We start from the raw sequence: 15,721 nt of genomic DNA on the forward strand, positions 1-15,721 counted from the left end.
AGCCTCACCCAACTTACTTGTATCAGTCGATTTAAACGTAATATATAAGAGTGTGTCATCAGCGTAGAGATGATAGCCAATGCCCATTTATCGTATAACATCTTCTATAGGTGCAATATAGAGTGAGAAAAGCACCGGTCCCAAAATACTTCCCTGTAGAACACTAGATCGTATAGTTCGTTTAGTAGATTGGCCATCCAGACATATACCGTAAATGACCTTTCATCAAGATATGATTCAAACCATCTTAAAGCCTTTCCGCTGATCCCGTATCTTGAAGAAAGTCTGTGTATTGATATTGCATAGTCTACAGCGCAAATGCCAATAATTATAATAATGTAATAATGCATACAGCCACGCGTACAAACTTTTAAAGAATTTAAATACAAACCTTTCGCCACAGTGCAACTGATAGCCGGGTCGATCAGTGTAAATACATCGTGAGAATATCAATAGTTTGTCTTGGACTGGGTTTGCACTACTTGCTTAGTCATGTGATTTTTTTACCTAAACCCCGCTAAAGCGCGTATATACAAAATCTAATCTTGCGGTTTCATTATACATGTCAGAAGCTCGAAACAGAACTGCGATATGCCGCCTAAAAATTCACAAAAAGTGGAAACGCGGGACGAAGATCTGATGAGAAAGATGTCGAAATATTTTCTGCCCACTTTGCATGCATTGGTATCTCATCCAGTAATTGCTTATTTCTCGAATACCTTTTTGCAATTAATATCCAATATACCAATGAGTTCTTACGTTTTACAAGACATGACGTCACGCGGGTGGTTTATGCTAGGTCAGCATAATTCACAATTATTCACGGAACCGGAAGTAAAAGGTCCTTGCTCTTTGACTCTTAGAGACGTAGTTATAAAAATTTCCGATAAACCAACATTAACTGATATGTTTGAAGAATTACATAACCATGTTTTCTGATTCAATCAACGTCCGTTTTCAGCTTTTAATTAAGAAAGTGATAGCCATTGCACATGCACGCTAAGGTGTCAATTTCGTCAAGTGGTTTCGAAATTGAATCAAGGGAATATTTGACTGACGTGCTCTACGATTTTATTTATAACAGAGCATATATTCGCTGTAATCGATCTAACACTGCTAACTCAATATCATGACACATTATTCAACTCCCATTTCTTTTTATCAATGTAGTTTGTCAGATAATCCGTTTATAGATTCGCTATTTCCGTAATTATTTGGCTCACCCTATTATGCTAACAGTGAGTGGATCTCACAGCTCTGTTTGATTACGTCTTTGTTAAATCAGCAATACATAGGTTAATCGACTTTGACCTATATATCGCTTGCAGTACAAGTTTTATTCGCAGGGCCGGGAATTTTTTTTTAATTTTTCGCCATTGCGCGCATGGTAAAAACCTATAATAGCTTCCCTGTTTTTTTCATTCCAAAACACAAGTCTAGTTCTCATGCATTGAAATTACAGAATAATTTGGTCAGATCAATATTAGGTTCAATTGCTTCAGTATTCAATTGCTTCAATATACTTTATGATTTTCTTACGTTTGACGGCCTCGATCCACGCTAATTGTATAAACGTTTGCCAGTAGCATCAACTCCCAATAATTTGGTGGCGCAAGGACAGGCGGATGTCTGGCGAAAGGGTGATACGGAAGAGTATTCTTCGGATATATTGCATGAAGTATGTACTATGTACTATCCCTTTGCAGAATCGATTTAAAATGCCTGAGACGCGCAGTAATCACAAATGCAACGACTATATAATTCTCTTTATGCAATTTATTCGCATGTCTCTTTAGTTTGTGGTTGCTTTTTAAAAAACTCTGTTGCAGCAGTAATTATACTAGATCTTTGTTTCGTTTACTTTTGAAATATTTTCTTTCCGTTGAATTTACCATAAGGTGTTGCGAATTTATCGTTCTAATAAATGTTGTCAGAGAATGCTTTTCGGAAACTATGTTGCTTTACGTTCTCATCCCTGAGCGGCGGGAGATCCGGGGAATTCTGCTGGGAGATCTTTAAGCCCGGTTACCGACCGAGATTTAACGAAGCGTAAAATAGACTTCGAGGTTTTGAAAAAGTCATTTTGAAAAAAAGCAATCACCACTAGAATCGTCCTATTCACTCATTTTAATACCTCCAAGTCGCTTCGTTAAATCCCTGTAACCGGCTCATGTGAAAAGCCCCTTAGTCGCATTGATTAAAATTTCAACAAATGTTGTTAATGTTAATTGAATAAGTTAAAGGAGGTATAAGGCGTTAGGTTTATGTCTCGGCACAATTCTATCAAGGCAATTTTAAAGTAGCGCCTGGCTGCGTCTTCTTGAAATGCGGACGGTGTACACAAAACGTTTAAATCTAAGATTTGTCTTGTAAACACAACCGGATGAGTGATGACGTCTAAAACTGCTTTTTGTCTGATTGTTTATAGAAATCATTAAGTGATTCAGTGGGTGTCTAGAACGATAAATGGGGGAGTAAATACTCATATATTAAGCTCTGCCCGATGGATTTTTTAGTTCAATAGTTTACAATGGAAATCCATTGGCGATTTATGTCCTCAATAAAAGTGTATTATTTTCCATTTCTCTTTTGGGACCTTGCAGTAAATATGTTTACAAGAACAATTAAAAATACAACAATCCAAAAGGGCCTTTGTAGCTATGTTTTACTAATTTTATATAATTTTAGTATACAAAGTACCTTTTAATGCAAAAAACAAACATTAACGAAGATAGATTTGTCCTCCAGGGTTAGAAACGCCTTTCTTGTGATCGTCAACGCCGTTTATGCCACTACATGGGCTGTGTACAGGCCAGTTGCTTCTAGTGTATCCATCAAACCAATAATAAGTATTGGGACCACTGAAGTCTGGGCCGACGGATCCCCACCAAACTCTTGTTGGTGCAACACCATTGCAAGCAGTCGCCACATTCTTTATATTTTGGCAATTCATTGATCCTGATTTCTTTATCACCAAACTTCCAACGTTTGGTTTGCAAATGATCCAATCATTGATATTCGATTTAACCATGACTTCTTGCCCAATTCTTTTCCAAAGATTCCAGTCTACAGCCCCGCGTGATGACTCGTTAAGAGGAGGAGTCGTAGAAATTGGAACATTTGCCCTACTAGCTGGCCAACTTGGACGGGGTGTTACAGCATTGCTACCTGATGTGAAAGCTCCGTAATTTGTAAATGTGTAGCTATAAACCAACGTCCAACCGCCCCCGTTAGTTTCCATGTCACAGTAAACTTGAAACAATTTCACAGGCGTAAGCTGTATCCAATAAACTCCTGTAAGTGCGTTATTATTTCTTTTTAGGATGTATCTGCAGCTCTTTGCTGGGTTGAATTTAGAACCATAAAACACTAAAAAATATATAATGTTTTTGGAGCTTCATTTCATAATGGACAAGTAATCAATTCTTCAATTGGGCATTTTGTAACATTACAACTCCTTCACAATTGTAATGACAAATTTGCCTTATACAATTACCGTAATTATTCGAATAAACGCCGCGGCGTTTATTAAATTTTTGGCAATTAAGATGCGGCGTTTATTCGAGGGTGGCGTTTATTCAAGGGAGGCGTTTATTGCAAACTCGTAACAACTCTGAATTTATTGTGTAATTCAAACGCCAATTTAACCAATACAATCAATCCCCAAAAAAACTAAGTATAAAAGTTATGTGTCTTTTCTATTTATATAATTATATATGAAAATTGAACTGTGGTTACAAATAAATGCTTCGAATAAACGCCGTAATGACGAAAAGGTTGCGGCGTTTATTTGAGGGCGGCGTTTAATGATATTTTTGCTTGTCCCTGCGGCGTTAATTCGAGGGAGACGTTTATTCGAGGGAGGCGTTTATTCGAGTAATTACGGTATTCCCGGAACATACTATACGTTTCTGTCTCATTTTCAATCTTTTTTAGCTTGGCGTCAAGAGTTCGTAGCCTAGCCTCCAGTTTCTTCGTTTTTATTTCTTGCAAGAAATTTTTGTTTTCAAATTTCTTTTGAAGATCCCTAACTTGAGCTGTTAAATTCTCGGTCTAGAAATGTAAAATATGAAACCAAACAAGAACACATACATGCTATTGTTTGAATGACTACGACACTGCCAGGATGGTGATACTTGCTAATTTTTTATTCTCGGCTTTGCGTGATCTTATGATCTTATTCTTGGTGCGATATTGGAAGGTGTTGGTTGCTATACATCCAGTGTATTGTCAGACCAGTGGTTGCACCTAGCAGGGCATTCGCTCTCTTGTTTTAAACAACTCTACTTACTCTAGCCACACGTCAAGATGATTATATTCATTTCCTCGTGCAACTCTTTATTGCTATCAAAAAGCTACGATCACACGTAATGGGGTAAACTTTGTAATGTGCTGGAATTCGTCCGGTTCAGGCCACCGGTGTAAAAACAAAACGATAAACTGATAAACCGATTTTACGTGTTCACACGAGAAAACCTAATGCCTATATCCTTTGAGAAAGTACTCTAACGTAGGATGCCCGCGAGTTTTCCAAAAGCATTAAGCATACCTGAGTCTTTTATGTTCTCTGGGACAAATATAGCAATGAAATTTAAGATGCTAGCCTTTTTATTATTTATTACGTAGGAAAGTTGTTTTGGGTCTCAAAAATGGTGTTTTTTCTAGCCGATTTGGGGGGCGTTAAAGCTGCACACTTCTTGGAACACCCTATACATGCAATCACCATGACTCACCACTTTCGCATCTCCAATTTCACTCCATTCATTTTCTTTGTTCACATAGAGTTTTTTGTTGTCTTTTCGAAATGAGATCAGCCCTGGTATTGCCGGGAGATTTTTCAGGCTTTCTCTGTCATTCACCAAAAGGGTCTGTCAATGGTGCATGAAGCAATGAATGCCCTTACATCAAAACATAGGTCTTAACCAGCCCCAAGCTTATATTTAATATGAATTGGCTCAAATGAGTCGATACCCTATATAATTTTTATTCGAAAATAAATATAGACAAGAAAGTGAACTGAACATCGCACATTTTTCAGCTGCATTACAGGATAGGCAGAGAAATTAATGGTATTTATTCTAAAAATGCGTTCTCGTGCGTTGGATGAGATCTAAATTTACTACGTTCTGTAGAGAAGGGATCGGGGGGGGCAGGGATGCTTCCTACGCCCCTGACTGCGTTGTAAACATGAGAACAGGTTATTTGCCATAGCCTACTCTTTTCGATGTTATTTTTATATAGAGGTATAGTGAGATATAAAGTATATAGTCAGAGTAAAGTATATTATTCACTTACACCTTCATTCAAGAATGTGCCAAAGTGCCCAGAACATTTTCCCTGTGTAAAAGAATTTAAAATTCCTGCAAATCGCTTGGTAAGGCTAAAAAAATTTACGTTCATGCCCGAGTAAAGTTGTCATATATAACATCAACAAATGAGCTTCTCTGCAGTGATCGAGATAGACAAAAGTAATATTTCTATTATATTCAACTCAACAGGATATAGCGATTTCTCCGGCATGCATACCAATTAGGTATAATTATTTTCCTGGCACAATACCTTACGGGCAGTATTGGTAATTCTGTCAATATGATACGTTTCATATTTTCCAGCTGGCGTCTTTTTCTTGAACTCCATACATCTTTTCCATAACCGTTTGGGCATTCGTGTTCTAATCCAATACCAGACGTAAACCTGACCTGTCAGAAGCGTTCCTTCATTTATAACTTCACATTTCCTGCCGCAATAATGACCCCTTCCACCTTTGGGACCAAAGCACGCGCAACACTAAAAGATATTTGCATGGTATTTAATTCGAATAAGCGTTTCATTAAAATAAATAATCAATTATAATAAATTTCTATTCTCCATGTGCATTTTTCTCGCAAAGATTAGTTAGTACTTTCAAATTAGCGATGCTATGCTACATATTTGCGCATTGAAACAAACCTTGTGAGAGTCGCAACCAACGAAGGCTGTAGAATGGTGGGTAATGCCTGAAAACTCTGAACTTGCACTGTAACTGATAATAGAATATATATCCGTGATTAAGTACGTCATGCAGCTATGCTTACCAAAGAGATTTATTATCAAAATATGAAAGACTCAGTAGGAAGATAATCAAATCAACCAGAAACGCATATATTGCCATACGCACGAGCAAGCGAACTGGTTAAGAAAACTTGTCAAGGAAAACTTTCCGTCTGTACGGGGCTTACGAAGGAAATGAGCGCGCGATATTAACAATAACTAGCGCATTGTAGCGAAGGATTTCAGCACTTAGTTAATGCGACCGAAGGAAACATTATGTTTTGTGGAGCCGAAAAAATAAGTTTTTATTAAATACCATAAGAAAAACCAAACAACAAGGTACACAGTGAAATATCAAATATCTACAGCGGATTCCGTTTGACTGCAAAACAACAAGTGTTCACAACGCATCTTGGGTCGTTTAATATATGACATTTGAAATGTCAAATGCACCGTTTCCAAGCAATGGGCGGAGCCGTCTTTTTGTGCTTTGACATAGTTGCAGTGTTGTTGAAAGAAAGTGCTTTAACAAAAGTGCTTGTGTTAAAAGAAAGTGCTTTCCCATGACTGTAGGTTCGACCTTGCGTATGACTTTCTACATTTTAAAATACTGCAAGCGTTTAGAATATGTTTACATGCAAGCGTAAACATAAGCGTTTAGAATATGTTTACGTGCGCCAAAACCGTGTGACACTTAAAAATTCAAACGTCACATTCTAAAAGACCCAACATGCGTTGCGAACGCTTGTTATTTTGCAGTCAACCGGAATCCGCTGTATTTATAAAAGACATAATTTCAATTTTCTATATATTCGAGGATACCTGAAAGATCCATGACTATCAAGTTTGAAATTCACTAATTCCTTTATATATGCATAACCATTTGGACATTGATTTCTTAAACAGTAATTCATCCTTTGCTATTAAATAAATCAGTAATACTTTATTTTGTAAATTAATCTAGATATACACCCAAAATATGTCGAGTTTATCCTGCTTATACTGAAAAAAAGGGAAAAATCGCCAAAAAGCGACCTTAATCACAATAGTTTTATGTAATAAGCCACTACGCTTACCCAACCAAAAATAACATCCGTTCCAAATTTTGAACAATTGAATCTCTTTGTGACAACAGTATCTGTGAGAATATCTTTGACATAAGAGACGTTTCCAATCCCGGAATGAAAATCGGTGCAACCACCACTTCCAATTCCAAACAGATTACCAAGAGGACGACTCTCCTTCAATCTGTACGACCTTAACATAATGAAATGAACAATATGAAATTTTTAATAGCATACATGTGTTGTTATCGGGTGATTTTCGCACGATGTATAGACACAAGAAGCTTCTTATTTCCTACCAGATCAGTATAGTGATGAACAGAACAAGGAGAAATTTCGTTTGAAACTAATTGGCATCCTTGCTTGTGTACATCTTTAAGCAAAGCCAATTACAAAGCCCTAAATTTTGAATAATTCATAAAGCAGCAAAGAGCGCAAAAGAACGACATTCGCGATTCCTATTGTTCGACTTATTCATCTTATTCTTCCTGTTCCGAAATTTGATTGCGCGGAGTCAAAACCATAAAAGCGAGAATGTTTAGACAGTTTAGTCGAGACCATGGATTTTTTAAAGAAAGCAAAAAATCCCACATTGACTTTGTCTTGACATACATGCAACATTGCATCTCACATAATAAGTATACACAAGGTCCTATTTTAGCTCGTAAATGTTCATTCCACGGAGCTTCTTTAGTTTAAAAATCACCAATTAAGTGCTCATTTGTTACTCGTCTGTTGATAAATTTTTTTAGTGCAGGTTAAACGTCAAAAATGCACATTTAAAAATACTCTAAGAAATCGCTTTATAACCGGTTCAAGTTACTTCACTTACCAATGAGCTTTCGTGTCTTCGAAATTCTTTGTGGTTGAAATCTGAATAGCAAAATCTTGTACCTTTACGTCACCAAAATTGCTGGACCAATGAGGATATCGGGTTGGATGGACTGGACTCTGATTTGTTGATACGTTCCAGGTGACTGGACTATCTTTCATACCGATCAGCAAATAACCTCCGTCGTCGGTATGCGTGTCACAATACCCCTATATACGGATTAATGGTTAAGTACGCATGGATCGTGGAGTGAGTTGGTCATTTAATAATTAACGCGCGGCTAACTTGCAGCTAAAACTGACGAAAGGATTCTTTTAAACGATAGTATTAGTAATTTTACCTTCGAAACCTGTCCCTCTGCACGTTTTATCCAAAAAAATCCGTCTTTCGCATCGGGGAGATTGTCCACTATATCTGAGCAATCTTTTGCGGGATCGAACCTCTCTCCGAGTGTTGAAGTGCCTATGTTGAGTAGAATATTGACAGTTTAGAGAATGCATGCAGACATGTTTTTGCTGTATCAACATCCAACCTTAAGAATGTGATATCGAAAACCATGTGGGTAGGCAACACGTGGTACATGTAATATATAGTTTCGAATTTTTTTATCAAACAGCGATGGTCAACAAAATTGCATGAAATTAACACTACATATACTTCCAGTTTGTGATGTTAATCGCACAATTAGGGATTCTCGTGATGTCGGAAAATATTGCCAAATTGGGTTTGCCATGGCAGCTCGCTTAATTGCAGTAAACTGTCAAAATTACTCCTAGTATATCGATAGCTACTTATTCCAATTTCCACATGGCATTCGCATCAATCGCATGATTATAAATTATTGAATGACAGGTCAAGCAAAGAGGCCCGCAAAAAACTCTATATAGTATGACCATTCGATACTTGGTTATATTTGCAGAAAATAACATTATTCAATTGGGTAAATAAAGAGCTAATGAAAAAACATCGCGACCGAATATTTACGACTATTCATTTTACAAGAGGTGGATTCAATAAGAATGTTCTCAGATTTATTGGGAAGAGATCAAAGAGATCTTAATATGTTGAACAACTTCTCGATAAATTAAGAGACTGCTACATTCTCTTACCATCCATGAATTTCCATTGATATTGACCACTGCTTTTCAGACAGATCGCGACTCCGTCGTCACCGGAAACCTTCCGATACAAGGTTCGGTTTCCTTCTTTTGCTTTCGAGCAAGCAGTTAGATGACGAGTAAATGCATGGTGTTCATGAGCTTTCCCAATCTTTTATTAATTACATAAAATGAAATGATCAATATGTCGTCTTTACTGTGCACATCATTTTCTATAAGTTTATATTAACGTAATCCTTTGATTATGAGTTTGCAAGATTTTATGATGAACACTTGCGTTGCTCATCAAGTAAGCATCTACCTAATATGAACGAGTTTTGTGATTGGCTTTTTGTAACATTAGTGAACAGTGTTTATGATTCGTTTTTTTAGAAATCAATTTCTGCAGTTCATTGTATTTTATTGCATGTTATCATCAACCAATAGCAAAGCTTGTTCATATAGGCACGCACCCACCCAGCTCATCATAATTGATAAATCTCAAAGTCTCAGGGTTGCTTTTGGTTCCTGCATGATTATCTTATTAATTGCTTGAATTGATAATTTTGTTTTAATTTGGTCTCTATTTCCTTTAATATTAACAGCGGAAAGTGAGTTTTAGTAGAAAATCTTTATCTGTTACCTATATAAGAATATCAACAGTAACTATATAGAGCAATACCGTATTATCATCTGTACCTTACACGCAGATACCACAAAGAAAACCATGACAAACATACGCACAGATTTTGATCCAAAAAAACATGCCACAATTGCCATTTTAATCCTTTATAGCTGTTATATATGCGAAAGTCTGCATGTGACTAATGAAGTGAACTTGGCAGTAATTCGCCACTATATACATCAATGAAATCGAAAATAAAGCTTTGAACTTTCTTTTTTGAGCAATTTGCATACAACAGTGTAAAACGCCCATTGATTGAAATTTTAACCAGTGTTCTCAAAACTGCATGCTATTAAAAAATGGTTTGATATACATCCGAATACACCTGGCAAAATATCTTACCCCTTGCATTTTAGGAAGCCCCAAAACTAAAAATAGTTGGCCCATTTATTATCATGGTAATAATTTACAAGGAAATGTTTTTCGACCCTGATTGGTTGATTTCAGTGCAGTTAATCCCAAACTGTAGTCCAAAAATGTGTAACAGTGCAAATTTCTGTAACAACAGTGCAAAATCCTTTTACAAATATATGTGAAATGAAATTAGCTAAAGTGAAATTAACCAATCAATTACTGCTCCACGTTTAATCATGGCAATGGACAGACGAACTGTTAAAATTTGAATTTTGAATGTTTTTCATTTCTTGTATAAATTGTTTAAACTAATTAAATTCGAAAAAAAATGTTCAAGTACGTATAATGGATGAAGTTATTAATTTACTGTCTCGAAAATTTCCTTGCATATCATTAATACATAGTAGTATATTTCTCGTGCAATTACAGATAAACATGCACTCGTAAGTTTTTAAAGACTGCAAATATCGCACGTCCTTCGGACTCGCGCTATTTTGCAGCCTTTAAAAACTCACTCGTGCTTGTTAACCATAATTGCACTCGAAAATCGAAATCATACTATTACCTATACTAATAGAACGAATAGGAGTGCAATATTGACAAATTAATGGCATGGTTACAAAATCAATCAAAGGCTTAGCGGGAGGTTGATATGAGTATGACATTGGCATTGATTTCACGACCTAATTCGTTCTATTACTAGGGAGTAGGGAGTTTTAGCAGTGACTACGAGTACAAGAGTCGTCTATTTTGCGCCAAACTCGGACGGTGTTTTTGTTTATGCCATCTGACGAAACTTGCAGTCGTTGGGCTTTCGAGTACGAAATTTACCAACAAACTTCAACTCAAAAGCGTGACGACTACGAGTTTTGGCGAGTAAGCAAACAACGCGCGAGAATAACAAACCTTGTACTCGTAGTCGTACTCTTAGTCACTGCTATATGGCTCTCCAGTAAACTTTCAGTGGCTGCTACGGTGCGGTAGCCCGAATATTGGGCGAATTTACGATGTCGTAGCCAAATAAATAAACGAATTACTCGAGCCTCTATTCACACACATATAGAACCTCGAATACTTTCTTCCCAGTATCCAGAAACACACAGTAAAAGTGCTCGAACGAGACGTTGAAAACAGTAGAGAGTTTACCATTCGCAACGCGGCTAATGAAGACGCGTTCGAAAGGCTTTGTGACCAGCGCGGCCAACGCGTCTTGTGTGATTCCGACGCGTACTCTATGATTCTACGACGGAATTTTGTTTATTCTACATTGTGGTCACTACATTACGAACTTCAAATGAATATCGAATATTTTTTCAATAAAAACTTGAAATTAAGTTCTTACCTTTTATTGTTTCATTAATTTATTTATTTTAACTCCATTTTCTGTGGTATTCAATCGTTCAATTTCGTACAAATCAATTGTTTATCGCATTGTGTCTTTAATATACATCAGTAGCGTCCATATTTAATTGTATCCTAGAACTGGAAGATTACTTAAAGCATATCCGGGATTACAGAAATTAATAAACAATGAATTTCAACCCAGACTCATCATGCAGTCTCAGTTTCTCTCAAAGTTCATTCACGAATTTCCTTTTCCATTTAAATTTGCTCTTATATACAAAAACCTGCATAACAAGGATTTTGAAAAACCAAAATGTTCTTCCAAAATTTACCCTAGCGCGTTGTGCTTCGTTACGTAATGTCGAACAGTTCGACATTATTTAAATTTTTTTACATGTCTCTCGTTTGGAATTCAGATTATTTCCTCGTCAGAATCGACAGTTTCTTTATTTCAGGCCATTAATCGATTCTTGTGCTGTGACGAATTTAGGGTTAGTCAAAAAACATTATAGCTAACTGCATAGTCGTAATATTCATAGATTTGAAATTGCTTTTCGGAAATTCATAATGAAATAAGTTGATCCTATAGCTACATTTATAATAATAATAATGAACTTACTCCTAAGTAACCGAAACTACATCTGAGAAACATAATACTAAAGACTTAGTCTAGTAAAAATGCAGAAAGAAGTTAATTGTCACTATTTTTGTCACTGCGAAGAAAATAGGTGCAAATATCAGTTAGTAGCCTGTATTCCAGTATGATATTATTATAGAAACCACTAAAAATTTAGGTTAAAATGCACTACGACAACCAATGGGCACTCGCTGGTAGTAGTAATTATTAGTTCACATTGTGTTAGTCGTGTTCGTGTCTCGTTTTTGCATTGGTAATAGATCATTATCTGAGTATATCATGACCCATTTTTTAATTAGAGTAACTTTCTGATATCCTAAAATATTCTGTGACGTCATACCGTTCGTCTGTCCTCTTATAGATCACGGCTATCGACAAATGAAATTGCTTAAATTCTTAACGTTATTATATAAATAATGGTGGTGCATGGTACCACTGGACTGCTAATAATCTCTGCATAATTTAACATGCCGTTGGCAGTCAATATTCAACATTCTACGGAGTTTTTTTGAGTTCTCTTGTTATACGAGACATGACGTCACGCGGACGAGTTTGGCTAGATCAGCATAATTCACAATTAGTCACGAAACCGAGGGTGGTTGCAGTTTCACTCCAAGACCTGATTATGTTAATTTCCGATAAACAAAATTATATTAACTGCTATATCATTGGTAATATGCTGTAATATTGCTGTAATATTAGGGATTTTATAAATTGTCTTTTTGGTTTGGAATTAAGAAAGCAATAGCCGTTTTATACGAGCGATGCACATGCATACATGCCGTGGAGTCAAATTTCACTATAAATGTTTTTTCGAATTCGGAACATAGAGGTATTCGACTACGAGCTCTAAGATTTTATGTATAACTGAGCATATAATAACTGTGGATCTAACACTACCAAGTCAAGATCAAGTCACATTTTTCAACACCCAATTTCTCATTTCTTTTGAAGTCCAAATGATGATATTGCCAAATGATACTTTATTTTTTACATGATGATTTAAGCTTTACCTTACTCTGGATTCATTTGATTTTTTTTTCATATGAAAAAAAAGATTTTTCGGGATTTGAATGGAATATGAGGATTTACATACAAAAAAATTCGTATAGATATCGCGATCCCGGAAACGAAGTTGGATTTCATAGAAACAGAGACCGCGGAGCAGGGTGGCTCGCTGGGCTTTAGCCCCACCAATAATTTTTCCGTAATTAGTCTTTAATTTCGAATATTTTTTAGTTCGCTCAAATTTACAAGCAATCTTTTTAGCAATTTGTATTTTTTGCTCACAAGTATATGCAATGTATCTTATCTTGAATGCTATTTTAACTTTTAGTTATTCAACGTATATTTTAATAACCAATTCAAAGAAATGAGTATTCTAATTTCCAAAGATATCTGTCGTAATAAATCCGCCTTGTTTACAGATGGATTGAAATTAGTTACGTTCAGTACATATGTTTAGCCAAAATAAAAAAAAAACAGAGACAGAAACGACAAGCACTTGACCATTAAAACAGCGTGGTTATCCATGTCAAAATATTTGACTTCATAACCAAAGCATGGTTATATTGTTTAATGTTTGTATATGAGCACGAAACATGCTTGCAACTTTACATAGGAAAAGCATTTGCCCATTAAAACAGCGTGGTTATCAATGTCAAAATATTTGACATCATAACCAAAGCATGGTTATATTGTTTAATGTTTGTATATGAGCGCCAAACATGCTTGCAACTTTACATAGGAAAAGCATTTGACCATTGAAACAGCGTGGTTATCCATTTCAAAATATTTGACTTCATAACCAAAGCATGATTATATTGTTTAATGTTTGTATATGAGCACGAAGCATGCTGGAAACTTTACATATAGAACAAGCATTTGACCATTAAAACAGCGTGGTTATCCATTTCAAAATATTTGACATCATAACCAAAGCATGGTTATATTGTTTAATGTTTGTATATGAGCGCCAAACATGCTGGAAACTTTACATTGGACAAGCATTTGACCATTAAACAGCGTGGTTATTCATTTCAAAATATTTGACATCATAACCAAAGCATGGTTATATTGTTTAATGTTTGTATATGAGCGCCAAACATGCTGGAAACTTTACATAGGACAAGCATTTGACCATTAAAACAGCGTGGTTATCCATTTCAAAAAATTTGACATCATAACCAAAGCCTGGTTATATTGTTTAATGTTTGTATATGAGCGCCAAACATGCTGGAAACTTTACATAAGACTAAGCATTTGATCATTAAAACAGCGTGCATGGTTATCGATTTCAAAAAATTTGACATCATAACCAAAGCCTGGTTATATTGTTTAATGTTTGTATATGAGCACGAAGCATGTTGGAAACTTTACATATAGAACAAGCATTTGACCATTAAAACAGCGTGGTTATCCATTTCAAAATATTTGAAATCATAAGCAAAGCATGGTTATATTGTTTAATGTTTGTATATGAGCACCAAACATGCTGGAAAATTTACAAAGTATCTACTATTTCCCAATAATTCTCAAATTGAGAGGCATTTGCGGCCATTTCATAGGCCTAAGTAAATTTCAAAATTTTCCCCTTTCAGGTGCGCGGTTCCGAGCCCCAGCAATACGAAAAACGCTCTATGGTCCCTGAGAAACAATATCTTCTCAAATCCTAGCAATTTCTGGGCATTTCCACGCCTTTCCTTGCAGGCTATACTACTGCCCAGCAGCCAAAACCCCTTCGTTCATTAATCTAATTGCCTATTTTGAGTGTTTTTTGTAAATACCATTCTTATAATTATTAATCTTACCATCTAGAAATTTCCATTGGTATCGATCTTCGTGTTTGAGGCAGGCATGTCATCACCAGAAGTCTTCCGATACAAGGTGCTGTTGCCTTCCTTCGCTTCTGAGCAAACAGGTAAGTCACGAGAAAAGTCATGGCGTTCATAGACTTGTTCAACCTTTCCACAAAATATGATAGCTGTTTTCGTGTTATGATTGTGCGGAAGATGTCGAATAACATTGCTACCCGTTTAGTCTCTATTAAATTTATTTTCCAAATGCTTTACTTTATCACTGGTTGCCTGCTCATTGGAGAAAAAGAAAAGATTCTCCTCTATAAAACAGTTAAAGAAGATATGACACTCAAATAACAAGCATTAATTCAGTCCGGTATATGTCAACCTTAAATTCTCTTGCATGAATAGTTTAATAATCTGCAATAGGCGTGGTAGTGCTGAAGCGAAGAAGTAACTATCGTTTTAACATAGTGATTTGCAGTTATTTTTATTATTGTCCTACTTAAAATTAGTGTGATGAAATTACTAGATGCTGATTGGTCGAGAGGGGTACCGTTATTTCATTTTAATGTTACCAATTAAAAGTATAATGCATGATTATTAATTTTCGCCAAAATAAACAAAATGGCGGAAAGTAATTCACGTACAAACCAAACTGGCCCGGATAAACTAAAACCAGAAAGATAAAGAAAAATACTGCCAAATACTGTACAAAATAAAAAGAATAGATAAAAGTCTGACCGGGCTGTAATTTGACAAGAGAATACAATGCATTCAAAATTTCGTTCTAAAAGATATCAACGAAAGTTTTTTTTAAAAAAAAATACAATTTTATCGTGCTAACAATAAAAGAATAATGGGATGTTGGTTGTACAAT

At 35.8% G+C, this 15,721-nt stretch overlaps 2 protein-coding genes across 2 annotated transcripts in view; both read right to left on the bottom strand.

Annotated features, from left to right (window-relative positions):
• Positions 1 to 2,514: 2,514 nt before the first annotated feature.
• On the bottom strand, positions 2,515 to 3,363 carry LOC114517395. Its single transcript, XM_028537095.1, has one exon. The coding sequence runs from the start codon at positions 3,239 to 3,241 to the stop codon at positions 2,723 to 2,725; it is 519 nt and encodes a 172-aa protein (XP_028392896.1). The 5' UTR covers positions 3,242 to 3,363; the 3' UTR covers positions 2,515 to 2,722.
• A 293-nt stretch (positions 3,364 to 3,656) lies between these two features.
• Positions 3,657 to 15,721, bottom strand: part of LOC114517187 — a 34,929-nt gene continuing 22,864 nt past the window's right edge. Inside the window, exons 3-12 of the mRNA XM_028536846.1 lie at positions 8,267 to 8,388; positions 7,927 to 8,135; positions 7,107 to 7,287; positions 6,853 to 6,950; positions 5,950 to 6,022; positions 5,560 to 5,787; positions 5,296 to 5,337; positions 4,734 to 4,868; positions 3,908 to 4,053; positions 3,657 to 3,672 (exon numbers count right to left, since the gene is read on the bottom strand). Coding sequence (XP_028392647.1) covers positions 3,657 to 3,672; positions 3,908 to 4,053; positions 4,734 to 4,868; positions 5,296 to 5,337; positions 5,560 to 5,787; positions 5,950 to 6,022; positions 6,853 to 6,950; positions 7,107 to 7,287; positions 7,927 to 8,135; positions 8,267 to 8,388 — 1,250 coding nt within the window. The remainder of the gene's footprint in view (positions 3,673 to 3,907; positions 4,054 to 4,733; positions 4,869 to 5,295; positions 5,338 to 5,559; positions 5,788 to 5,949; positions 6,023 to 6,852; positions 6,951 to 7,106; positions 7,288 to 7,926; positions 8,136 to 8,266; positions 8,389 to 15,721) is intronic.

Source organism: Dendronephthya gigantea, unplaced genomic scaffold (genome assembly GCF_004324835.1).
Source record: "Dendronephthya gigantea isolate DGI-Jeju-01 unplaced genomic scaffold, DenGig_1.0 000007F, whole genome shotgun sequence".
Lineage (NCBI taxonomy): Eukaryota > Metazoa > Cnidaria > Anthozoa > Malacalcyonacea > Nephtheidae > Dendronephthya > Dendronephthya gigantea.

What these genes read in the sequence shown, in the direction of transcription:
- LOC114517395 (XM_028537095.1), bottom strand. Translation starts at nt 3,241, where the DNA reads ATGGAAACTAACGGGGGCGGTTGGACGTTGGTTTATAGCTACACATTT.